At 38.9% G+C, this 27,526-nt stretch overlaps 1 protein-coding gene across 8 annotated transcripts in view; it reads left to right on the top strand.

Moving 5' to 3' along the window:
- Positions 1-27,526, top strand: part of MYO16 (myosin XVI) — a 513,348-nt gene that overhangs the window by 444,217 nt on the left and 41,605 nt on the right. For 7 of the 8 annotated variants that reach the window (XM_039866287.1, XM_039866291.1, XM_039866286.1 and 4 more), the window contains one exon: positions 5,318-6,451. The exons of the other annotated variant lie outside the window; for it this stretch is intronic. In XM_039866287.1, the coding sequence (XP_039722221.1) occupies positions 5,318-6,451 (1,134 nt within the window). The remainder of the gene's footprint in view (positions 1-5,317; positions 6,452-27,526) is intronic. 8 annotated transcript variants of the gene reach the window in all.

Here is a 27,526-nt window from a genome sequence, read left to right as displayed (position 1 = left end):
AAGTCAATGGGAAAATATTTTGTGCAAGAAAATTTTGATCTCCTAACAAAACTTAAAATAACTCAAGTCCCTAGACCACTGCACGGCAGCTCAGATAACAATCAGTTTATGAAACTTGACAAGAATTAGGTATTATGTGAACACAAGTTGACAATGTGAGGTTTAACCCTTAAGTTACTGTTAGGACACCAAGGTTTGCCCTAAGGATGATATGTGGCCATGAAATGTCTACCTGACCCCATCTCATTAATATTGTCAAGTATTCACGAGAGTTTTGTCCACAAATCTTAGGACTAAAATATATTGTTAAGAAAATTCTTAATGTAAATTCATTTTCAATGCCCTTAAATCCATATTTTCAACCTATCAGCAAGCATTTGTGTGGAAACACACACACACACACACACACACACACACACATACACACACAAAGAAATAGTCATAAAGGCAAATTATACTTTAATTCTGTAACTGTGGTGATCTAATTTTAGTTAATGAAGAATGAAGCTTTTCAGTTCCCACCCTTAGAGATTATAATTTAGTGCTTATGGAATATGATAGGAACTGTGCTATCTACATTATCAATAAAGCACCCCAGGCACTCTGATATTGCTGAACCCCATACCATACTCAAAGGAACCCTGCTCTATCATTCATAATTAATTTCTGGTTGTATAGTAATAAGATTATGATGATAACTGCTGACACTTATTGAGTGTTTATTGTGTGCCAGGTATTATGCTAAATATCTTCAATTTTTAGAATGACTCAGTGGAGTAAGATATCATCATGTCCCCTCTGTAGATTGAGGACACTGAGTCAGGGAGCAGTGGTGTAACCTGTCCCATGTTACTCATTAAAGGAAATTGGATTCTAGAGGCCAGCCTGTCAACTGCCTCCTAACAAAATATGCTACTTTTATTCATAATAGTTTAATACTCAAAAAAAAAAAAAGTTTTTCTCTACTTTAAAAGAAAATCGTGAGAGACTGTCATGTCAGTTATCTATTGTTCCTTAACAACTCATCCAAAACTTAATGATTTAAATAAAATACAATCATTTTATTACTGTCTCTTAGGTTCTGGGTGTCAGCTGGGCTCATCCGGGGGATTCTTACTCAGGGTCCTTCATGAAGCTGCAGGTAGTGGCTGTAATTATCTGAAAGCTGGTCACTTGCACATATGGTGCCTCAGATGTCTGAGGACCAGGACTGCTTGGGCATCTCTATCTCTATGTGATCCCTCCGCATGGTTTGTGCAGCACGGCAGCTTCTTTCATGGAGAATCAATCCATTAAAGGCACAGGCTCCGGGAAAGAGAACACCAGGCAAATGCTATATGACCTTTTATGAACCAGCCTTGGAAGTCATGCAGTATCATGTCCACCACATCTCATCCATCAGGCAGCTCCAAAGGTGTATTCAGGTTTAGGAAGGAGAAATAGATTCCAGCTTTTGATAGGACTGGAAACACCATTGTGCCCAAGTTTTAGAAAATGCAAATTTCCTCAGTCCACCCTCTGGACAAAATAGTTCACATCCCTCTCTCATAAAAGATGCACTCATCCCTCCCCCAGATGCCCCCAAGGCCTCATTTCATCACCAAATCAAGCTCAGATTTTTATCATCTAAATCAGATGATATCATCTGATATTATCATCTAAATCAGACCAGACAGATATCCTGGCTGCTCAGGTAAAGCTCCTGAGGTAGACAGCTTCTCCAATATCATCCATACACTGGAGGAGACAGGTATAGGATGCTTCTGTTCAAAAGGGAGGAAGTCGAGAGGCACACAGCAAGCACTTGCACAGAATAGTTCTAAACAACACCTGGGCACACGTTGCCTATGCCTTGATTAGGATTTAGTCCTAGTGCCTGGAAATGATTTTCCATGGCTCTTAGGTCGATGCTCTGGATTCTTGGCTCACCTTTAAATTATATTCCCTAATGCACAAGAGGTGACATATTTGGGGCTATTAGTTTTCTTAGCCTGTTTCCTGTTCATAAAATGTTGACACACTAGAGCTTCTTCATTCTGTATTGACTCTGCTCCTTTCAGTGCAAACTGACTCAGTTTCTTTAAAAGCTTTGTGAGTTTCCTGTGAATCAATGTATAATCTACTCCATTATTCAAAAGCCATATCCACAAATCTCTTGAGATAATCTCTACTTTGGGCTGTGTGCACGATTCCTATGAAGCAATACTTAGAAGTCTTGTGGTTTTGCTTCTTTGAAAAGATCTGTGAAGCATCACCTTAAATCTTTCTGAGGCCTTAATAAAGGGTTTCATAGTCATGATCTTGGCTTCATCTTTAAATCATGCTTTCCTGAAAATGCTCCAGATTTCATCTTTACTTGAAAGTCATTTCTTAACTTCAGAATTATTTGCCATCAGGACAGCCTGGCAATGAGAAACTGTTTCATTTTTAAACCCAGAAAGTCCGGGCTCCTTTATAGGTAAGAGTTCTTTCTTTAACTTACCTCTTTACTCTCGTTTTACTATAGGCAGCTAGAAGAATCCAGAAGGTAGATTTTACACTCTACCTGAAAACATTTTTAGCTAGATCATCCAGTTTCTGCTGTGTGTGTGTGTGTGTGTGTGTGTGTGTGTGTGTGTGTGTGTTTATTCTCCACATTACTGCAGGTGACCGTGTTCCTAATCTTTCCACAGTGGCATAAGAATGGTCATGTTTCCTCCAGCTTCCAGTTTCTTCCTCACTTTCCTTTAAGCCTCACCAAGAGTTTTCTTGAGGATCACCGAGCTTCTGCTAACATTCTCTTCAGGACTCCTCCAGTTTCTCAGAGTTACTGCCATTCTTTTAAAGGTGTTGTTTTTATTTTTTTCTTTTTATAGTAGCGTTCTAGTTCCAGGTACCAATATCTGTATTAGTTGTCTATTGCTATGTAACAAAGCTCTCCAAAATTTAGTGGCTTAAAATAACAATGATCTCATCTCTTTTATGGTTCTAGTAGTTGGCTGGGCTCAGCAAAGCTATTGTCACACAGGTTCTCTCACAGCTGTATTCAGAGTCTGGGGCTGGAATCATCCGAAGACTCAGTTCGTTACCTTTCTGATGTGTGGGCTGGAGAAACCCAGACAACTGAGAACTGAAGCAGATGGGGTCCTCCTGCAATTCTCTTATCTCCCTCTGGCCTCTCCACATGTTCTCCACAGCATGCCTGCTTCAGGGTAAACAGTTTTCTCATACAGAGATCAGGGTTACTAAGACATGTGTCCCAAGAGGGCAAGAGCTAGGCAGAGGCTGCACTGCCCATGATCCAGCCACAAAAAGCAGGCAGCATCCCCTTCCCTGCATTTTATTAGTTGGGGGCAATCACAGAGGCCCACCCCGTTTTAAGGTTCTGGAAGAGCATGCAGGACTGAAAATATTGTTGAAGCCAGTTTTGGAAAATACAATCTGTCACATATCCTTTAAATTATTCAAATCTTCAGAACAACTCTATAATACTAATGTTAAAATTTTGTTTGGTTCATTAAATTTCTAGGAGAAGCTTATGAGCTGATATGTTTTAGCACAGTGAAAGCCTTTAGAATAATGCTTATTAATTACAGAATTGTGCATTTTGGGTATTTTCTGCTCTTAAAAGTTGGCAGCTTTTGGGAACTCTATATAATACTGGCTTACAAAGATATCCATTGAATTAGAAAATTAGCTCTGTTCTTTTCATTCTCATTTGGATGTCTCCCATTTGTTTCATGTTTACAATGTGCCAGAATCTGAGCTAACACTTTACATACAATATCTATTTTATGCCTCTGAGATAATTACCAATACCATCATTCTATGCACGACTATACTGAAGCTAGGAGAGAGTTACCCAAGACCTCTTTTAAAATTACAGTTTGCACTCCTGCCATTTACACACACACAGACACACACACGTACACACACTTCTGTGATCCCTTATGGCCTGTTGTTTCTCATCCTCATAGCATGTATCATGTTCTGACATGCTTTAGAATTTACTCATTTGTTTAATTTACTTTTGCTTTTATTGTCCGATACCACCCACTAGGGCAAAGGAAGATAGGGACCATTTTCTTTGTGTTCACTAATGTGTTTCAGTAAATACTGGTTGAATGCATGACTAAATGAATGAGTGTGCGAATGAATGGCTGTGCTGAGGTTTGAATCCCGGTTTGACTCCAGAGCCTTAATTTTAACTAGTATTTTCTCCCCAAATAACTGCTGTCATATGTGAAGTCATAGTGAGAGAAAAACCTGGCTGCCTTAAACAACTCAGGACTTTAACAAAATCAGATGTGTTTATATCAACAATTCCTACAGATTAGTAAAATACCTAATTAGTAAAATAGTTCAATATTTTTGAGAAGTTTGATATTTCAGTAAAACTTCATGTAATTTTATAAAATTAACATCTCCGTTTTCAGAGAAATTGTGTATATCTAGTTAAAAAAACTATTATAATTTATAGTAAAAATATATTAGAAAAAGAAGTCTTTTGGAATTTTTTTAGCTTAAATGTCAATAAATATTTTAAAGTCATATCTAAATAATGTTTCTGCCTTTTTCAAAATTATTTCTTACCAATAATAGTATGCTCAGTTGTTTTTCTAAATATCTCTCCCTTTTTTCAACTTAAGAAGTTTCCATTTTAAAAACTTCTTACAAAAGTTATCGTCTTGATTTCTCTGTTAAATATGTGTTTCTGTAAAGGATTCAGATATACCGATTAATTGTAAAACTCACCCTGGGCATCATTTTAATAACAAAGTTCGTTTTTTAAAAAAAATTATGTATATAGGTGTTTTATTTTGTTCATTTTATACCATTTCAATAATCAAGCTTACTCATCTCCTGCAGGAAGTATCCATATGCCACTAACAAAATTTGCTTGCTCTCCCTACATTTCTGTTTTCTCACCTCTGAAATTCTGCAGACCAGTTCAGCCTATACTTATTTCACACCTGTATCAGGCCGTAAGAAAACAAGTGTAAGTAGGTTCCAGCAGCTAATCTGAAGTGTGCTGCATCACTGCATCTCCAGGTACTTTCTCTTTGCAGGTAGGTGGCTGACAATCCTGGGCCACCTTATTGTCCACCCAACGTCTCGTTCGTGGGTAGAAGTTGCCCTCCAGCTCCAAGATCAAAACTCGCTTTCTCGTTGGCAGTCTTAGAAGTGTAGGTATAGCCGGAATCCTGCGGGGTGGAGGGATGCAGACCTGGACCTCTTTATCAGTAGGAACACACAGGCGCAGCTTCCAGCCCCTGACCACGTGGTTTGGCCTTGGGTGTCTTTAACACCTCCCATCATTTCTTTGTCCCCCGTTCAGTTCTCACTCGGCCCAGACCGCACAGTGATGACTACAGCACGATGAAAAAGATTCCTCCTCGCAAGCCAAAGCGAAGCCCCAACACCAAACTGAGCGGCTCCTCCGAGGAGATCTCCGGCTCTGGACCAGGGGTCAAGAGGGCCCCCGGCACGCGGCGGAGAGCGGCGGGCCCGCAATACGCCCTAGGGGCGGTGCCAGGAGTCCCCACACCTCTGGCGCACTCAGAGCCAGAGCCCGAGCCCGAGCCCGAGCCCGTCTACATCGAGATGGTGGGCCGCGCAGAAAGCCCCGACCAGGCAGAGGCTGTGTATGAGGAAATGAAGTACTTCGTGCCCCACGAGAATGGAGGCGGTCGTGGGGTGGGCGCCTGGGTGACCGCGTCGCCCCCTTTGCTGTGTGAGAGTCGGAGCCCCATCACCTTGGAGGATGGCGATGCTAGCTGCCAGACGCCGGGGCCCTGCAAAGATGCGTGCGACATTCCAGCCCCCTTCCCCAACCTGCTCCCTCACCGTCCCCCACTCTTGGTGTTCCCCCCGACCCCTGTCACTGCCTCACAGCCGGATGAATCGCCTTTGACGCCCCTGGAGGTGAAAAAGCTGCCAGTCCTGGAAACCAACCTCAAGTATCCTGTGCAGTCCGAAGCCTCGAGTCCTCTGTCTCCGCAGTACTCCAAAAATCAAAAGGGGGACGGTGACAGGCCTCCTTCCCCTGGTCTACCTGTATTTAACGGATCCCACAAAGTTTCTCCGCCTCCCACACCACCACCGGCTCCTGCACCTCCAGCTGCTACCCACCGACAGAACCCGCACTTCACGTTCCCACCGGAGACCGCCATGGTGAACACGGGAAAAGCAGCCACAAACTCAGATGTGTCCAAAGTGCAGCAAAAGCCAAACTCAGCTCCAGCTGCGGGTCCAGGCAGCTCCTTCTCCAAGATTCCTTATTCCCCCGGGAAGGCCACAGCTAGAGTTGACCATAGGAAGGCCAACTCTAACTCTTCCTCTCCAGTCCTCTATAGCCCCCCTAACTCCAGACCTCTCAGCAGCCCTCTGGATGAGCTAACTAGCCTCTTTAACTCTGGAAGGAGCGTCCTTCGGAAGTCTGCAGCGGGAAGAAAAATCAGGGAACCTGAAGGTAAGCAAAATAAAAGCATATCTCCCTTTTGGGCATTGGGATAGATGGAGGGAGGGAGATATACACTTATACATATGTACATATATATGTAATTTAAATAATGTTTGAGATGATTGTAGTCATTCAGAGAAAATCTTATATAACCAATATGGACAAGTAGGTAAGAATGAATAACTTACATTTTGCAGATGAAAGCTCATCATATAAAAATACATAGTACTAAAACTGAATTCAATAAATTCTTGAATTGATAATTATTAGATTAAAGGTCAAATTTAACTACTGGCTCTTTTTTTCCCTAATAATACTTCCTTGGGATATGGAAATGGTAGTTTTGTAACATTATATTGTTGATTCCTATTTTATTTACAGTTCACCATTAACTCCTGTCCATCCTGTTTTGTCCATTTCGTTTCCGCTCTTGACTTCTGGGATGATTATCTATTCAGTTACTTCCTTACCTATAATTTTTTTGAATGAATTTTATATTGTTTTGAATGAATGACTTCCGTTCTATACTACTGAAAGCAACATTTAACTAAGTTCTTTCTGTGTCTTCTCATTGAGCACCTTAGCCTAAGGCATGGTTTGCAGCTGACAGTCCATTCAAGTGAGCTCAGCACCAGGCTGTTGCAGCCAGAAGCTGTTGTTGCCTGTTGTTAAAAAAAAAAAAAAAAAAAGTATTTATTTTGATTATTAAATGATTAAAAAAATCATTTTAAGTCTTTTATACATCCAAAATATTTCCCAATGTTCTGCATTTTGAGGAAGAATTGCATTAATATAAAGCATCGTATCTTTAAGTAAATTTTAACAGTTCCTTTCAGTTATGATGCTATTAACCTGAGGTAGACAGCAACTATTGACATATCACTTTACAGAGATGGAAAACTTCAAGGTGAAAAGGTGAAATACCTTCCTTATGGTCAGGTCATAGGACTGGAAATAAAATTTTGACATATAATAAAACATTTTATGTGCATATTAACTTGCTCTTTCTTCTAAAGAAAATACATAAATAAGTTAGCTTTCACCATTTGATTAGGAAAATTACTTTAGGTACAAAAACTGGAAAATCAAGAAAGCAATCTGATAAGTGAAAGTAGGTCAAAGTTAAGAATGCTTAGCAAATGGATGAATAACCTACTCCCTATTTGTTCTTCAGACAAATAAGCTGATTGTTTGTTTAGCTAACAATTTCTTCTTAATTATAGGCTATTAATAAATGAAATTGTCCCTGTAAGTAGTAGAATGTTTGAATTTCACAAGTCGTATGTTTCATTCCAAGGAACAAAATAGAATCTAAGAGAAAAGCATTAAATGAACAAAATTAACGTTAGCTTTTAGAACTAAAAGTTTATTAAAACCTCAGAAACCTCATTTTACTATAGATGGGAATTGGGTGAATTCTTCTTGGCTCTATTCAAGAAAGTGAAGTTAAATGAATTTCTAGACAGGCCTCATCATTTGGAAACTCCTAAGTCTAGGACTCAGAGCATAGTGTGAATTATAGTGAGGCCTCCGGGCATGGTGTATGAATCTGCTAATTATATTTCCCTATGGTGACACTAACCAGGATTTGAGAACACACATCAAAACCTTGAGTATAACATTGTTAGTTCAACTCTAAAATTATAAAATATCTATTTTTCTACTGTGGGTTTTTACAAAACACGTTTTAATTTGAAAAGATCGGTTTGAGCCACTTATGATTTTCTCAGAAATGTATGAATTGGCAACTCCTGTCCCAGCGCAGTAGCTATAATAACAGAAAACTTAGCAATATGAGACTGAGTCATCCTCACACACCAGATGACAGGATTTCCAACTATACAGTTGAGAACTGTGTGATTCTTGATGGTCTATGATGTGGGAAATAAGTTTACAGGTTATTTTTTTAGAATGTTAAGGGGGCTAAAGATAAGATGTGGTAGGAAAAAGTCTTAATGCTGGAGCTAATTACCAGAGTTGCTTATATGATTATTAAGGTTTACACAATTTGATCCTGAAGTCAGTAATCCATTTTCTTCTGAATGAGTTGAATGACTGTTATTAATGACTTATTGTAGTCTTGGGACTTCTTCCCTTTAAGGTTTTAAATCTTCTGCTTTACCTATTTTATATTTAAAGATATTCTTATTTTCACCTGAAATAGCTTTCTTACCAAATAATCCAATGGGTGGCTAATTCACCCTCAAGGCACCTAAATTAATTACAGCTCATTTCTTGTATAGTTGCGCTATGAGGAAATGGTTCTGCAAATTTGCAAGAGGGGTTCAAAATATTCCCCTCACGTCTTTGGAAAATGACCTTGAGAAGATTAAACTGATCATTAATACTCTGCTATAGATATTTCGAATGAAAATATGAAGTATGGTGAGTTGTGTATAGGAAATGAGGTTCTTTGGTGTATAATTCTGTTCCATTAGTACTTCATAGACTTAGATGTAAGATTTCATAAATACCATGTTCCTTAAAACAGTTCATTTTCTATAGACTCTTAGATATTTAACTTGAGCATACAAAGTCACACAAATTCTAAGAGTCCAGGATGCACATATAGACAAAATATGATTGTGCAGATGATAAATATAACTACTTATTGAGAAGAATAATATTTGCAGCAAGGAACTGTAGTGCTTACTATGCTCCAAGCATAGTTTTAATAACCTGTTTTGTTTAATTCTCACAAGACTAAAGATATCTGTTACTATTATTTCCATTTTACAGATGGGAAAACTAAGTCACAGAGAGATTAATCAACTTTCTCAAAGTCACCCTGTTCATGAAAGACAGAAAATAAATTGAACAGTTATTCTGTCACCAGTGGCTGTTCTCTTAGCTATCTGCACAATGGTGCCTAGGACTGGGCTGCAGGGAAAAGAAAAAAAGGATAAGGTTTTGGAAATTTATATTTGCTCACCTGAGGTACAGTGAGTAGGAGTCATACAGTTTGAATGAAGAAAAATTGTTCTAGAAATTTAAAAATGTCCAATGTGTATTTTACAGCTTATGAGTGTGTGTGCACCTAATTGTTTTAATACCATAAGAGGGCAACTTTACCCGTAAAATTAAGAAAGACTAAATGTTTAGTTGTCTGTGCCCTTCCAGATACAGTTATCCCATTCATTCACAAAATGTTCTAGATCTATAATGTGGATAATATTATTATGCTAATTATTTCTAGTTGCCTCGTTTCCAAAAGTATGAGACCTGATTCAACTGAAGAGGGAGATTCATTGGCTTGTTTAGGCCACTAGGGTGCTCCATTGCTCTAAATGACGTCGCAGCGTCTGGTTGAGTTTATCTAGAGCATGAGATAAACCGAGCATGTTATACTCATTGAAAATATCAAGATGATAGGACATTGACAAAAATGCTGTACACCTCAGAAATCTGAAGAAGAAAATGGAGGATAGCAAAAGTGAATTAAGGAAAACTCTGATTTGCAGGATAATTTTTAATTGTTTCATTAATTTCTAATACTATGCATCCTTAATTTATAAGATATAAATATTTAAAAATGATGTCAACAAAAATAATGTACAATATTTATCTTCAGTTAGTAGGTGGTTATTAAATGAAAAACCTAACTAAAACAGTTTGACATATAAATATATTTAATAGATTTAACCTACTGGAATTTTTACTAAAGGATCACTTAAGCCAAATGGAAATTACTGTTAATTTTGAATGTTTTATTTTATTTATGTTTTATTTATTGCATAAACATTTTGAATAAGAATGTTTTGAGATTTTAAGTCAGAGTATTATATAAACAAATTTTTACAATATGATATTTTTATTCCGTAGGGCCATTTGTTTAGAAAGGAATTCTTTTTAAAGCTGGCTGTATGAAAAATTTCAAACATATGCAAAGGTAGAGAGAATAGATTAATGAACTTTCTCCATGGCTAATCCTGTTTCATCTCTTCTCCCTCCCAATGTCCTCCTCCACCATTAGATTATTTTGAAGTACATCCCAATGTTAAATCACTTTACTAACAAATACTTATAAATATTTTATTATAGAAGTCCTTTAGATAAAAATCAAAGATTTATTATTAAGTCACTTTAATTAGTACAGGCCAGTCAATCCATTTTAGCTTTCACAGACATGAGACCGCTGCTCATGACAGAAGCCTGCCTTTGGAAGCCATGGCATCATTTTTCATGATATAAACAAAATAATTCTCAGGGGTTAGCTTTCCCCCAAAACAACACTGGCTTGCAAGATGTTCTTCGTAGGCTTGGAGACAGCCCCAGACGTGGGCAGCTGGTGCAGACCAACTTCTTCTATTACAAAAAAAAAAAAAAACACACAAAATAAGTTGTGGAGTTCTAAATATTACATCCAAACAGAACTAAGTATGAAAGATCAAGGTTCCCAAAAACATACAATTGCATCTTACTTTAATCAACATTTTATGAGGTTGAGATGCTTCTGTGACAAATTAAGTAAAGTTACGTATACATTATTTAGTAACAAGAATGCTTAAGAATCCCTGAAATATCATGGAATGACTAGCAGTAATTTGTGACTTGTTCAAAGACAGTGTTTGTAAATTGCTTTTCTCTGCTGCTTGTGTTTAAGCAGAAGTTTGCACTCTATTTTCATTTAATTTCTGATGCATTCTCATGAGATTGCAGAATAAAATTTGTCTGCCTTATGCAAATCTCGCCATCCCATAATGGGATGCAGAGCTTGACATCCCATAGGCTTCTTGCCTTTACACAGGTTCTTTTAGCACTTTATCCTGTGCAGAGCTGTTAATCTTTCTCACTCTCTGAAAGCTTTCTCTCCGTGGTGATTTATTTGCGGGGTGGTGGTGGCCTGAGGCTTCATGAAAATTATAAAGGGCGTGGACAGAACAAGCACGTAGTTTACTGATGTGTTGCTGTCTGCATTCCTGCCTCGTGTAAAGTCTCCCTCCTGTGAAAGTAAGGCATTCCTCTGCATTCTGGAACCATTTTGAATCAACACCAAATTTCCCTCATTTTCCAAATGAGTGAGTCCTTTGGGAAGACGAGCTTAACATCTCCAGAGATGCAAGTTCTCCATTAATCACTCAGTGTATATTGGACAAGGATGAGCTGTGTAAAATTTCTTCCCTGGCAGTGTCAATGAACCTGAGCTTTGACAAAGGAGAATATCTCTCTCTGTGAGAAAAGGATTATTTTCACCAAGTTCTCCATCCCTCTGTAGTAATAGAGTATCTGTGTTTAGGACTTGCAGCTACATATTGCAGTGGTTATAATTTCCCAGATGTCCAATAGAAATAGTCTTTGGTTCATCACAACTTGGAAATAAGCTTTCAATTTTATACATTGATCAGTAGCCAAATTTACCTATGTTAAGAGCACAAATCTCTTTGTCTTCTATATTAATCGAACATTTTAAAATGACTTTTGATTTTGAATGTTTTTGGATGTTTTGAATGTGGCATTTTCTTGTAATTTACAGCACTTTCTATAAATGCCTAAGAATTCATACAGGGAAATTGTACAACCAGGGGCCTGTAAACCAGACTTGCATTAACTTGTAGAGCTAATTCCCTATAGTCATCCAATAAGTATTTGCTTAATGTAAATACAAAACTTGCTACTGGGAGTCTAAGAAAAAAGGAAAGAAATTTGGCCCTTTCACAGACAGTATAGGAGACAGACATATCCATCCAATTTCAATGAGTGAAATTCTAGTGGAGGAGAGAGGTTTTAGGTTTTAGCCCAGGGGTCATAAACAACTAGTGGGTCCAGGCCTGAGCTCCAAGTGGCCCATGAACCCCAGCAGACGTGCACCCAGGGTATGCTCACTGGCCAAAAAAATGAGTGAATTACTGCCTGAAAGAGTCTAGGAGAGCCTCACACTGAACTGATCTGTGAACAGGAAGAGTAATGGATGACAATAGTAATGGATGGAGTTCTCCAGAGTCAGAAGTAGAATAGACGTGGCAGCCAGAAGAATCAAAGTATGGTGAGAAATGAAAGTTCAGGGTACTTGGTCCTTTTAGAATACAGTTGTGAATGTTGAGGGAGATGAGAGAGAAGAGAAGGTACTACTTGCTTGGCATGGAATCAGAGCAAGGTAAGCTTTCTACCTGAAAGCTCTATGACAAGGCCCTGAGTTAGTTCCATTTCTTTTGCTTTGTCACGTGGAAATTCAGCATTAACTCCTATAAAGAGTGCAAAGAGCCAGAGGAAGAAAACGAACTAAAACAATAATGGCAATTCTAGGTATGTGCATATGACCTTGTATAATTAGAAATACTCAGAAATGCGATGGAACATTTGTTAATGGTATTCTATTCATAATATTAATAGCTAATATTTGTTAAGTGGCTCCTTTCCGTTGGCCAAGCATGTCGACATCTCTTTTCTCCCTGGATCCTTGCCTCTGTGAGGCGAGTGAAGCAGGTGTTAGCATCTCCATTTGCTAATGAGCAATCTGAGACTTTGAGGGATTAAGTGATTTTCCCATAATCACAGAAACTAATGGGTCCCAGAGTCAGGAATCAAACATGTCTCTTTTCTCCCAAAACCTGGATTCTTGCTATTATGCCATTCTCAGTCTCCAAGCAGAATTAAAATTTTCAAATGATACCAAGTCTCTTTCTCAAAAGGCAGCTCCCTTCTGAAGTTAAACATAAATACGTTATCAGGGAAATATATGAGGTAAAACTGTTTTCCCCTGTTTAAATGTTCCCGAGGGACATCCATGTGTAGTCTTTAAGCTAAGAGGATATTCCTTTTGTGCCTGTCCTTCGACTCCTCTTCTTGTCCTCACTTCTCTACAAAACTCTTCTACTCACATGTCCCACAAAGTGTCCATCTTACTGCCAGGGACCCACAGCACACAAGCTGGGCGAGGATAATTCCTCACATTCAAAACTATTTTTTTTTTCTGTCCTCTATACGATTTTGCTTGGAAACTGAGTTACTAATTACCGATAAACACACACTAAAGTTGTATTCAGTTGCAAAGTTCTTGTCTTTCCTTGAGGAAGCATTTAGCTCTGTAGGATGTGAGCTTCAGTGGTATCAGTGGGGCATCAGAAACCTACTCAGGACCAGCCAGAAAGTAAAAGGTGTGGTGATCCATCACCTAGTATCAGGGACCATGCTGAGAACTGCACAGATGGTCAGCAGTGATTTCTCACAGCCACCGTAATCGGGGCAGGAGAAAGACACACACTCAAAAAAGCTCTCATCTCCTGTGTCTACAGCAACTTAAAATAATAATAATAATTTTCTAAATTATATGAATATAGAAACAGATGTAGATAATAGCAAAGTTGGAAACATGGCTGAATAAAAAACTAGTGTCAAGTCTGTACTCAGGGCTCCTCAAGTATTTGTTGGGAGAATATTAAACTCATAGGTCTCATGACCATGGTACTTCCACTAGGGCATGCTGCTTCATTGTTCTTTGAAACCCATGAGCAAAATCACGCAGAGAATTATGACAATTAAATATTTAGATCAACCTAATCAAAAAGTTCCCCTTCAAATACTATGAATTATCTTGGGAAATTACCTTAACGTGTTGGCTGTGAATCTGCAGCCTCTAGCATGCCAGTCATACTAGAGATATCTATCTTGCATAAATAGTTCATCATTTTTGAGGTGAGCCAAATGCTGCAAAGAAGCCATCACAACTGGGATGTTCTATAATGCACTATAAGCGGGAGAAGAATCTATTGTACCTGGAATTCTGATAAAAAAGAAAAAAAGACAGTCTTTTCAGAAATGGATTATCTTTCATAACCAATAAATATTTTTCCTACTATCAACCCGTTAAAGCCAGCAGCTATTGTGTATTGTGGGTTTCTATACTGGATTGTGAATTAAACTCCCACTGGGGGCTCCAAAGAGAAACCCAGTGCTTTATCCTCTAAGCCACTCAGCAGCTCTCCTTAAGCAAGTTAATAAAGACCTTCCTGACTATCTGCATCTCATTATTGCCACATAATACAATATCCTGGGGTTTTCTTCCTTTTGTGAAGAAATGCTTAGAAGCGACATGGTGTGTGGAATGTTTTCCTAAAGATGGGCTGGATTGGTGCCATGTTCTCTCTCTCCTTAAGAATATTGAAAAAGAAAAACTTATTTCTTAATTACCTACCAGTGTTTAGGTCCTTTATGCCGCCTTGAATAATTTTTATGATTAATCCTCAGATTAGCCTAGGAAATTTCACACCACCTTAAAGCTAGCTATATTCATTATCATTTTGCCCAATACTCCATTCCATGAGTCAACAACAGCCACCAAGCTTCTCAGGTCTTTTTCTACTCTGGTTTTCACTTCTTTCTTTTCTGGTTTCCCCTTGAAATATGCAGTGTTCATACTTAGACACTGTACCTTTTTAATCACTGGCCAGTTGCAACTTAATAGTACATGTTAATTGTAATAAGACAATAAACAATAATCTTGTTCGATTTGTTCCCACACACATGACTGGGTCCTAAAATATGCAGGGCCCAAACAATGGCAGGCATGAACTAGGCCCGTGATTACACAGATGTACAATGGAACAGTCACTGTACCGTGATACCTGAGAATTTATGCATTACCCAAGTCCCTGAAAAACCTACAAAAGAGCTTCTTCACACTCAAAACCCTGGCTCATAATCAAACATTCTCTTCCAAAAGAAATACCCATTCTAAAGAACAAAAGAACTGGTCTGTACACAATGGGAAAATCAGGGTATTTTCCAGGCAAATATCAGTGTTTTGGATTTTGGTTTTATTATTCTCCTTTGATGTGGAGATGGATAATTCAGGAAGAAGTGAGAGAGAGAAGACTTGAGCAAAGCAGTGAGTGAAAACTATCACTATGCAGGTATTTCCAGTTTACAAAAAAGTAAATCACTGCTTCCAGCCTTTAAATTACTTCCTAAAGTCACATTCATTTCTTGGAGTTATACTTGCTCAATTCCAATTCTAAGGTGAGATGTCCGACTGGATGGGGCCAGACTGGCTTTAACAGAATGATGGAGGGGACATGGAGGTGAACAAATTATTAGTTTAAAGTAATTTAAACTAGTAATACTTCCACCAGTTCACTCATTCTTTCTTACATAAAGAACCAGGGCCCAGCAGCAGATCCTACAGAGCAAAAGAGTATTTTTTTTATTATTATTTTTGTAGAGAATTAACTCTATTTGGTCTCTTGGCACTTAACTACCTTTATACATTGGTAATAAGAGAGTCTCTCTTGGATTTTTAATAGATAAATTGCTTTAAGAATAACTTTTACAACCCTTAAGAAAAATACAATCTATTTTGCTCCATTTCAAGGACGCCAGCTTGTGCCATGCCATTCTAGTGCCTTCTAGCCATCCCCTATCTCCGCCACATAAACCTGAGCACAACTAGAGATTGAGATGAATCACGTGTCATACAAGACAGTAAAATTCTAATTGTTACCATTAATTTCACTGGTGTAGTTGCAGCTAAGTGGGGGGTCTACTCCATTCACTTACTCAGACTTGAAATCATGTCTAATTTATAGAGGCTGGGATAGTGACACAGGACGGAGGCACTGGGCTTTATGTATAGTGATGAGGGATCATAAAAATGTCTTTTTAATCTGGTGATCATTAGGAAGCCCAGTGATGTGGTCCAGCTGCCATCAGAGAGCGTTTCCATTGCTTTGAGGATTGAATGCATCCTAGAAACTCTCTATAATGATTTCAGAGGAAAAAAAAAATGCTCCATTTTACAGATAATAAAATTATTCTGTGACTTGGCCCCAAGACATGCATGAATTTTTGTTTGTTTTATTTTTGTTTTTTGTTTTCAGGGCTTAAAAACTCAGAGGTTAACTTCAGGCAAAAGGGTTAAACTAGCAATAATATTTTGTATTGCTCTTTTCTATTTGCCTCAAGGTTTCAAAGAGGTTTGGAAAAATCATTAAATAAGAAGGCAAGCTTTATTTATTTACTCGTGTATATGAAAAATGCATTGAGGATCTATTTTGTGCCTGGCGTTGTACTAAGTCTTATGGATTTTAAAAAGAAAATGTGGGGTTTGGTCATAAGCAGCTTACAACAGGGAAACATGAGAAATACAGTGTATGTAGGCAGTGAGAAATACTTTTTATGCGAAGATATTTGGGTTTCACGAAACACTACTCTTACCCTTAATGCTTGTGAAAGGCTGCATTTTTATTTAGTTCATTCTACTCTCTTTACTTTTTAAAAGATTGTCGTGACCCACTAAATCGATTTCCCAACCCATAAATACATTCATTGAAACACTGGTCTGGAAGGGAAGATTTACATGGAAGGATGGTGGGGGGAATGAGACTAAAACAGCAAGAGAGACAGTATGAGGCCAGGAGGACCCCTGCCCCATGCTAGAGGCCAGTGTATGCCCCGTCTTGCGCTATTATTAATGCAAGGGCATGATGGCATAATCAAGTTGTGTTTTGGAATAACTACACCAGGGTATATGGAAATTTTTCTATATTTTCTCACATGTACTTATATATACATTAAAAATGGTTAATGAGAAATAATTATCAGGCATGTGCGAAGGGGAACCCCACCACTTGTCTGGCCGTTTGGTGGTTTATTCCTGCCATATGGGGTGAAATGGGAAACGATTTGAGATACAAGTTTAGCCTTGCCCTACAGTGTCCCAGTTGCTCATCCTTTCTGAGTATCTGACATCTATTCTGTGATATGTCACTTGGATGGCTCAAGGGGAATTAAGTCACATGCACATATGATTTAGAGGCATAGGAATTAATAATGACAACCTACCTACCTACAATAAAGGACACAAAGGAGCTATCAAAGAAATAGTCCAAGTGGCTTGAGGAAAATTTTGACAAGAATTTAAGTCTTCAAAGATATTTTTAATTTATTATGTAAGGCCTCAGAGCTGCTGGCTGCTAGTCAGATGTGCAAGGTTATCACCATACTATTATTGAATTATTAAAATATCTTTGTACCAGTTGGAAATGACTGTTGTCCTGAGTTCTGCAAGGTTCACAGGACTACCCCACCACCTTAGGCATCCTGGCCCCAGGTCCACCCTTTTTCTTCTCAGTTAAATGTTGACATCACGAGAGGCTTAAGGTATATGGCTCCCACCAGCTCCAATGGGTCCTGGCTTGTGCCCTTTGGTTATTAAATATTTTAGGCAAGTAAGTTTTGTAATTAGTTCGGAACAAGGATTTTTTTTGTTTTGTTTTAACTTTTGCTGATTTTACTGGTTCTGACCTGCTGCAACTATATCAGTGAAATTAATGCTAACAGAGCTTTACTGTCTTGTATGACACATAAGTGATTCAACCATATTTCTAGTCATGCTGAGGTTTATGTGGCAGAGGAAGGGGATGGCTAGAAGGCACTAGAATGGCATGTTACAACTAGAGCACAAGCTAGTATCCCTGAAATGAAGCAAAGTAGATTGTATTTTTCTTAAGAACTGCAGTCGTTATTCTTAAAACAATTTGCCTATTAAAAATCCAGGAGGGGCTCACTTAGTAGCTCTATATACAGAAGATTATGTGCCAAGAGACAAAATAGAGTCAGTGCAATTCTTTTGAAAATAAATACATGCGTAAATACTCTTGTTCTGACAAGATCTGCTGCTGGGCATTGGTGGTTTACCTGAGAAAGGACAAGTGAACTGTCAGAAGTGTGAGGGAGGCTGCCCTGTGTTGGTTTCTTCAGACAATAGGCTTCACTAACTTACCGTCCATGTGACACCATGGTGGCGTCACAAACACTTAAATGCTCTCACTAAAAAAGCAGGAATATTATTTGCTTTCTGGAGAAAGTGAAGGGAGACCATTTAACTAGACTAAATCATACGCTGCTGAGACAAACAGTGCTGCTTTGCAGGAGTTGCGTTCCAGGACGCCTGGATTTGCGTTACCTGGCATTTAGGAAATGTAAAAATAACAGCAATATAAATAACTGCATGACCTATGAAATTATACATGAGGAATGGGTCTCCGGGCCAGGCCAGCTTGTTGTTTAGGTGTTGCATATTCAGCTAATTATAGGAAAGGAAAGCTTCCCAAGTACAGGAAAGGGAAAGGAATTAATGTGATCTTTTCCCCATTATGGCAGGGACAGAATAGAGGGGCACGAAAGTATTTAGTTAAATGTAAAAGAAAATTGGCATAGCATTTTTGGGTCCTGAGACTTTATTTATATTGACAGCCATTTTTTAGCTTTGCTATCAATACATTCTCCCTCTGCTCAGCACATACACTGTTGCAGATATCACTCTATTTCCTGCTTCAGTTCGCATTTCCTCTCTTTAAACTTGGCAGGGGAGTGGGTGGCAGGAGCTAAGAGTAGGGGTCAAGGAAATATTTCTATTCTACCCACTTAACCCAGAGGATAAGTGTTTGTGGCACTTTCTGCTACAGAAAAATGCTTAAGACACACGTTCAAGAGGAATTTTGATGTAAAGAATGATGATTTCATAAGGGGTTATCAAAAAGTAGGAAGGAATGCTGGGGGCCAGCTCTAGCCTTTTAAAGTCAGCAGCACATAGGGCAATTATGTTTTCTCAAATCCATCCTTTTCAGTTGCCACGGTGTTTTTTTTTTTTTTCTTTTATGTTTCTTAAGTGATCAGTTCTTATAGAAACTGTGGGATACTGCTGTGTCACAAGAGTAAACGCTTGGGAACTTAGTGTTCTGTTCCCGGTTCTGCATTACTCGTAGACACTGAAGCCCTCTCTTGATACATTTCTGCACCTGTTAGCAAAGGGATGATAAAATCTGATTCACCTGGTTTGGGGTCAGGTAGACTTGTGCTATCGAAAACATACACAAATTCAATGTGCACCCTTCATAAGCCTACATGTCTCCCCTTTAACGACACACCCCTCTACTGACATCTTTTATCTCTGCAACCTCGCATGTGAAATCTCTTCTTATTTGGCTTTAGGATCAGCCGCTATGCCTATGTGAATCCTTATACTTGAAATTTGTCTTTCTCTGAGGCGATATGCCAAATGTTTGGGTTATGCTTTCGTGTATAAGAAAAAGGTTTAATTCAGTTCTTAGAAGCTTATGATAGCAGAATGCAGGGGAACCTACAAGTGATTTCTAATTCCTTACTTGTATTTCTTCCTCATGTACAATAATATAAGATTTTAGAAAAATCAGAGATTTAGAAGGCATTGTTTCTTGTAACACAATGTAGATTTGATTTAACATGTACTAGATGCCGATTTGGGGTCTAAGCGATCCTATCCGAATTAATCGCACACCACCTGTGTGGATCTGTAAGCGCGGTCTGACCGTGACTCCTAGATGTTAGATACGAGAACCTGAGCAGTAGCAAGACCATGCCAGCCACCCTCTCAGCGTTTGCACTTTTCCTTCATGCCACATGGGAAAAAACAGGCACATTCCCTTCATGCAATAGCCTTTCTGAAGAGGAATTTTCCTATAGAGTTGCAGAATAAATTACAGCCAGCATGAGTAATGAGTTTAAAATGTATTTTCACATTTTTGATGCCTTGCATAGCACTCTTGGTATTAAATCAGTCAAACAGCTATAGTTTGTTTTTCTTCTGCATTACTGAAACCTGGATCTTATCTTACACTTTTCCAAAATACACCCTAAAATCATCTCAAGTTAAGGTAACTAAGAGAGAAAAGATGTTTTTAAGCTTTCTTCTTAAAGAAGCACAACATTGCTCATTCCTGCCTCATTCTCCTTGACCTTTCTGTGGCATTTGATACTGTCAGCCTCCCTCTGCTTTGCAAAGCCTTTAACTTCTGCCACCCCCACTCCGCCCCATGTGCTCCCCCACTTCAAGCCTGCACCTGCCTGTTTGTATCCGCTATCACTCGTGTGTCACCTTCTGTCTCCTTATTCATTGATTGGAATGTCGAGTTTCTTGGAAGAAAGCCTCCTTACTGAGAGATTCTTAAGTCTCTCTTAGGCATTTTCTTTGTTGTCCTAATAAATGCTCTTGTTCAAATAATTGCCACAAAGTTTAGCCTTTAGGCATGTAACTATCCGAAGTCAACATGCACAGCACCAAACTCATCCTCTTCTCCGGGCACCTAGCTGGTCCTGACTTACTCCCTGTCCCTCAGCTCAAAGGGATTAATTTAGCCCACTCCCTGGTGTCCTGAGTCTAAATTCTCACTGCTTTTCTGTTTCTAATCTCTCCTGGAAGCTAATCCAGCTGTACACTTTTTGCTAGATTAATAACATTTTTAAAATAGTCTTCTTCATGTCATGCCCTTACTCAAAATGCTTGCTGGAGCCCACTTGTGTGATGCCACATAAACTCCAAACGTCTCCCACTTCCCAGGGCAGACTTGGGACGGAGCCAGCCTCTTCTCCCTCTTGAGCCCACTCAGTTCTGACTCTCTTGCTTTACACTTTTTGCTTCTCTTTCCCTCCTCTTCTCCACATTCTGTTAATGCTTTAAAATCCAGTGTTTTCTGCTCCTGCCCACGCCCTAAAGGCTCACCTGGCTATTGCAGCCCTGCCCCTTGGATTCCTGGGGCATTTTAAACCGCATTCGTTCCAGACCTTGGTCTTCTGCTGCCTTAGTATTTGCATTGAAGACCCCATGAAGGCATTCACCTTTTGAGCAAGTCAATACCCAGAAGTCCCTCCCACACATGTTGGCATTTTATGTGTCAAAGGCTTTAACACACACACACATACTACATTAACTCAGCTGAGTAGGATGAGAATGCTGCAGGGGTTTTTCATTCCTAAATTCTCAAGATAGATGTACAGTCGTCTGTGCTTTTTCTTCTTGCACGCATCACTTTGTACCATAAATTCCTGTCATTTATTGTGTCTTATCACCATTCCAGAATGCAAGCATTTAAGGGATCTTTTTTTAGATATACATTTCTAAAAACTTTCAGCTAAATCTTACCATAAAGTTTGGACTGCGTAGGATTTAATAAATACTTGCTGAATCCATGGCGAAATATCCCAGTTTGGAAAAAGAATGTAATCGGCTGATGGCTCACCACTCTTCCCTTCTATGTTCAGCTACCACGTAACCACCAGAGTGGCCACCAGCCCGAGGACATCTCTCTTTCCCAGAGATGGACCAACTACTGGGCCCTTGGCCATATTTCTTCTTGCTGTTGATGTGGAATGAATACTTCTCTCAGTCACTCCTTCTACTCACCATATTTCTCTAGCTGGCCCAAACTTATTCAAGGAAACTACTGTCTCTCTTGTAAGAAACTTCTCTCTTTGAGTTCATTCTCTAACAAATTCCTCTCCTTAGCTTTCATCTTACCTCTCCTCTCCCCCCAACAAAATCCTGCCTTCGTTTCTTACACACATCCACTTACATGAACTTATTCACACCTTCGTATCAAGATAAACTTGCAAAATAGTTGGATGACTAGTTAGGAGTAATGCTTTTCCTACTTGGACATTTCCCTAAGGACCTGCAAAAAGCAATAACGATCATCAAAAATGATGTTAATAAGAAGTAGAGGCTATGTTGCCTTGTGGCTTTATTCGGTGATTCCATACCCATTCTTTTCTTAGTGAGTGTGAACTCCCAGAGTTAAGATTTGATCAGATAGACTACTGCGAGACCCCTGTATGCCTGGGACAGGTTCTATTTTCTCCAGACATTGAAGCTTATGTAACTGGAGGGAGGAGGGACTTCTTTAAGAAAAAGAGTAAAGATGACAAAAAAATATGGAGTAAAGTGAACATTAATTTAAATAAGAAAATAAAGCAAATTACTTATTGCTTAATGCCTAAAACAGTGCCTGCACATAGTAGATGCTCAATAAATATTTCTTGGAAAAAAGAGAAAAAAGAAAGAATAATAAATAAATCATTATAACTACATTACTATAGAAATTTTGACAAAAAAAGCTGTCAGGTACTCAAGTGTTAACTGTTCACGCATTGCCCCACTTCCTCCTGGGCCTTAGAAGTGGCCTTTGCAAGTAGAAGTGGAGTCTGGAACCTCCACTAACTAGACTCCTGGTCAGCCTGCCTCTACCCATCTCCAGCTACCAAGATGTCAGAGCCAACATTTACCAGGCTGACTGTAATTTTATGACATTAGAGATCGTAAAACTGTGTAAAAGATTTTTAAAAACTGAATATCTATGGACTTTGCATATTGGTAGGAAAATAATGAAATATTTATCAGTGATAACTGGTAGGACAGTACTAGAAACATGAATCCTCCCACTGTGGGTCAGGAGTAGATTTCAAATATCCATAAGTCTTTTCTTCCTCAAGTTAACACTCGTAGATAGGAAGCAAACAGCTCTGGCCCTTTGAACAAGCAGAAAAATTTCACCTCACACAATGTATTTCTCTTACCTTGTAATTTTAAATAAGTAGGGATTAGAACTCCAAGTCATATTATTAACAGTGGAAAGCCTTTCATATGTTTCCAATAATCTCATGTGACTGGAGAGAAATTATTACTGTGATATGTGATTTCTCCATAGTCATTCACATGAATTTTTCATTTAGTAAACAACTATTTTAGTTACAAAAGGTGTAGTTCCTTTTAGAAAATTAAATTTCTGTAACAGTGTTGTTGTAATAATTAATGCATTCCTTTATTCTCTTTTTCCCTCTTTCTTTCAACAAATATTTATTGAGCACCTGCTAAGGGTAGATACTGTTCTAGGCACCTACGTTGCATTTGAGCTCACAATGCCAACATTCCAGAGGGAGGAAACACAAAACAAACAATTGAAATGTAATGTGTCATGCAGTGAGAAGGACTCTGTACAAAATCGAAAGCAGGAAGTAGGGACAGAAACTGACCTGGGGCAGGGAGGGGTGTGCTTTTTTCTAGAAGGTTGTCCGGCAAGTCCTTGTGCTCAGGGAAGGTTTGATCAGAGCCCCCATGCTCCATCCGGGAGAATGAGAGTCTAAGTGAGGAGCACAGGGATGCATGTGGCAAGGAGTTAATTGGGGCAGTGAAGGGTCTCTTAGCCTCAGGAAACCCTTAGGTCTTATTTTGAAGAAAATAAGAAACCAGTGGAGAGACTTGAGTAGGGGAATGGAGCAATCCGCCTTAGGTTTTAAGATAGGCTTTCTCAGCCTCAGCACTATTGACATTCTGGGCCAGATAATTCTTCATCATGGGGATTTTGTAGCATACCTGCTGTGTACCTACTCAATGCCAGTAGCATCTCCCTCCCCCAGTGTAACAAGAAGAAACATCTCTATACATTGCCAAATGTTCCTGGGGGAAAGGAGGTTGAGGGGTGGCAATATCACTTCCTATTGAAAACCACAGTTTCAAAGGATCATACCCACCCAGTATGATATTTTAGTTATATAAAAACTAACACAAGGACAACTCATTGTTTTTTGTATATTCTAATTTAGAGTTTTGCTAGAACTCTCTCATTGGATTGCAGTTCAACTTAAATGTGTCTGCACTGCATACTTGTATTTAATAATCACATCCTAATGTACAGACCAAGACTTTGAGTCAGATCCCAGTGTGATTCATTTCTCCCATACCTGTGAAAACAACGCCAGACAGGGGTCATGGAGAAATCCTGTTTATAGGCTATAAGAAACCACCACAGGAATTTGAATCAACCAGTATTATGATGTACCTGACCAAAGGATGCCACTAAACTACACAAATTACTGATCTTACTGGATGTAGAGATAAAAAATGACCCAGTTGTACCTTACTTAAATTGTTATATAGTATTCTACAGTTCTTACTCCTCTGCTATTTTGCTTAAACTCCTTGAGAATCTCAAATATTTCCCTTTGGTACGACCAACTTTTCTTTACCTTCAAAACTCTGATGGCCACTGCTTGGAAGCATAAACAAACTTGATAACTTTGTTTTCTCTGTATTATTCCTTTGAAAAGTCTTCAAAAAGTATGCATCTTGTCAATGCACTTTTATAATAGGGCTTCTTCGTAGTTAATGCCAGCCTCCTCTGGATTTGTCATCGTTTTCATTCCCTCAGTGCTTAAATACAGACTAATGGGCATAATTTTGACAAGGAGCATTGTGCTAAACTGACACTTTACAACAAAACCAGATTATTGAGAGTTTCTGCGTTTGACCCTCATTGTGACTGAATCAAGAAATTAAAAAGTTGGGGCACAGACACTTTTACATGTTTGGATTTAACCTGGAGTAAGGGTGTTTATGAGCAGAGGCTGACACAGAATTTAGTAAGCCAGGAACCCCCCAGTTAATATTAATGAATAAGGATAACTGCAAAGTGAGGACACCTATATTAATTTTGCAACCCTATTTCAGTGGTTAGTGTACAAGTTTTAAACCTGCATTTCCCATTTCATTACCACTGAGGCATGGGTGATAAAGCCACAGTAAAGAAGCTGCCTTACCTTTTACATCGACAAATGAAATAAGGAGGGAAGATTTTACATAAGGGACCAAGCACAGGAATGAGTGTGGGTGGGTGGTGGAGCCCTGCTGTGCTATAGTCTGAATCCATCAGCAACACTAATTGTGAAATGTTGCACATAGATTAACCTCCCCAAGCCTCAATGACCTCATCTTGAAAATAGGTGTGATAGTGACAACTCTTCAGAATTGTTAGGAAAACAAGAGCTAAATCAAGTATCACATCTAGCAGGGGATTAGCACGTAATAAACACTCAGGAGCCGGTAATTATTGTAAAAGCAATGTGACTAATAAGCATTAGGTTGACCATTAATTATTATGTCTTTACTTTAAGAGGGACTTATTCCCTTATTCCAACCCAGAGTCATTCTTGAGCAGACATATACTTTTAATATAAAAATATAGAGAAAATTTAGTAGATAATGTAAAGATCATAGCTTATTGTGACAAATTTAGAAACATTTCTTGGCTACAATTTAACCCGATGATTACAAGTATGAAAACTTTCTTTTTTAATGTTAATAGCAGAAAAGGAAGTTTTTACTATATTTTAAATTGTATTTAAATATCAACTATTTATGAGATAGAAATCAGTTATGAGGAAAACCAGCATCAAATATTCATACCAGGAGTCTCGACAGTGTCTCAGAGAATTGAGCCTTGCACCACCAGACATAAGAGAACTGCCCTTATTTACCCAGGGAGGTTCTCCCTGCTTCACACCCTTCAGTTGTAACCTCCCATTGCAGTGAGAACAAAACTTCAATTCCTGCCTGTGGCGGCCTCCCCACCCTGAGTGATATCCCAACCCCTCTCCCACAGGCCCTTTGCTTCCCTGCACCCAGATCTTTGGGATCCTACTACCTGGTTTCTTGTTTGGGGTCTTCACACATGTGGGGAGATTGTCTTTCTACACAGCTACTTCTTTCCTTCCTTTTTCTCTGAGCCTAAATGTGACCTCCTAGAGATGTTTCTTTGAACCCACCGTTGCCTGAAAACTTTGGCTGCCTACCCTCACTGCTCATTAATTTTTTTCTACCCAGCTGGGAGTCTACCACTTTTAATTATCTGTTTATTTGCTTATTTGTCTGTTGTCAAACTGTGCACTAAATTCCCAGCTGCTTGTCTGTGGTTTTCTTTATTTTGTTTCTAGCACCTGGAGGGTGTTGGGCACATAGTAGGTGCTCAATAAACAACTGAATTTAAGAATTAAAAAAAAAAAAAAGCTTAAAGAGGAATAAAAGTAGGTGAGACAGCTTAAAAACCAAACCTGATTTACTAACTTTCCAAAGATTTTTTTTAAAAGGCAAAAAGGAGTTGACCAAACTGTACAGATATTCTCTCATTGTCATTGATAATTTCTCATTGTCAAGAACTAAGATGGTTTAGATCACCTGACATGATATTCTTACACAGGCTGGCTTGACCAAAGCCTTTTCACTTGTTTTTTAAGTGCAAGAAGTCAGGAGCTACAGTGACTCACTGGATCATTTAAATATAAACTTTTCTTCCTGGTTTTTAAAGCACTGCTCATTTTGCCTTCAGTCTGTTTACCCAGCATTTCCTACTCTAAACCTTAGGCCATCACTCTACCTGGGAAGACCAGGCTCCTCTCTGTGCTGCATTCTGTGCTTTACTTGTAAATGTGTGGTCATTGCATTACACGTCATCTGAACAAGACCCTCATTGGTGGGTAGGAAGAGGCAGGGTCGATGAGTGGAGAGCACATTCGAGATAAACAGATAGAATGTATAGACCGAAGCACTGAAATGAGAGTCAATGTGGAGCATCTAGGGAAATGTCCGTGGCCTGTAGTGTAATTTAAATGTAAGTGTCAAGGACAAGAGGAAAGAATGTCCAGGAGGAAGTATTCAAAAGGATCAAGTGAATCCCGACCTTGGGAGACAAGCTCTAGAGGGTTGGCTGACCTGCTTCATTCTTCCTCCCTCCCTCCCACCTCCCTCATTTCCTCCCAATGATCCTTCCTTCCTACCTTAGAATTTAGGCACACAATTCATTTAAGATTTTAAAGCATGGAAATGACATAGTATAATTTGTCTTTTAGAGAAAAACAAAAAACTGAACAATAATCAGAATACAAAGGTTAAAGTTCTGTTTCACCTCTTCCCAGCTACTTGACCTTGGGTGATCTTAATTCCCTTTTCAGCAAAACAAGGATAACCTCTCTGCCTGTTGAGATCCTGGATATTGGGATCACAGGGGATAAACTGTTCTGCCACTTATAGAGTATAATAATTATGCTTATTATTCCTTTTGAATAATTTATTAGCCTAAAACTTCAGAAAGACCTAACTAAAGACAGCCAGAATCTATTGTGTACCAAGAGACAAGAGCAGAAGCAGCATGTATATCCCTGATGTTAAGCAGAAATCTCCCAGTAGGTTGGAGCATTTTTGAGGTCCTTGGGAAAACAAGAGCCAATCCCAGGTACACTTGGCCAGTCTGAGAGGGAACGTGAGTGACTCAGGTGGAGGAGGCGAGAGGTGGAGAGGGCCACGCCCGACACCATGATGACAATTGTGCTTGATTTGCACACTGTCACTTGTAGAACCTGACTAAGGATAACGCAGTCATTATAGAAAAATCTAGCAGACATTGTTGCAAACCCTAGCATTTGTTATATTTTACTTTATTATTACCACATAGTTTAAAAAATATAGATTTATTTGGCTCTTCACTCTAATTTGGACAATGATTTCTG

Source organism: Pteropus medius, unplaced genomic scaffold (genome assembly GCF_902729225.1).
Source record: "Pteropus medius unplaced genomic scaffold, Ma_sr-lr_union100, whole genome shotgun sequence".
Lineage (NCBI taxonomy): Eukaryota > Metazoa > Chordata > Mammalia > Chiroptera > Pteropodidae > Pteropus > Pteropus medius.
Note: the sequence above shows the minus strand (reverse complement) of the source record. Positions and strands in the feature narration are given on the sequence as shown.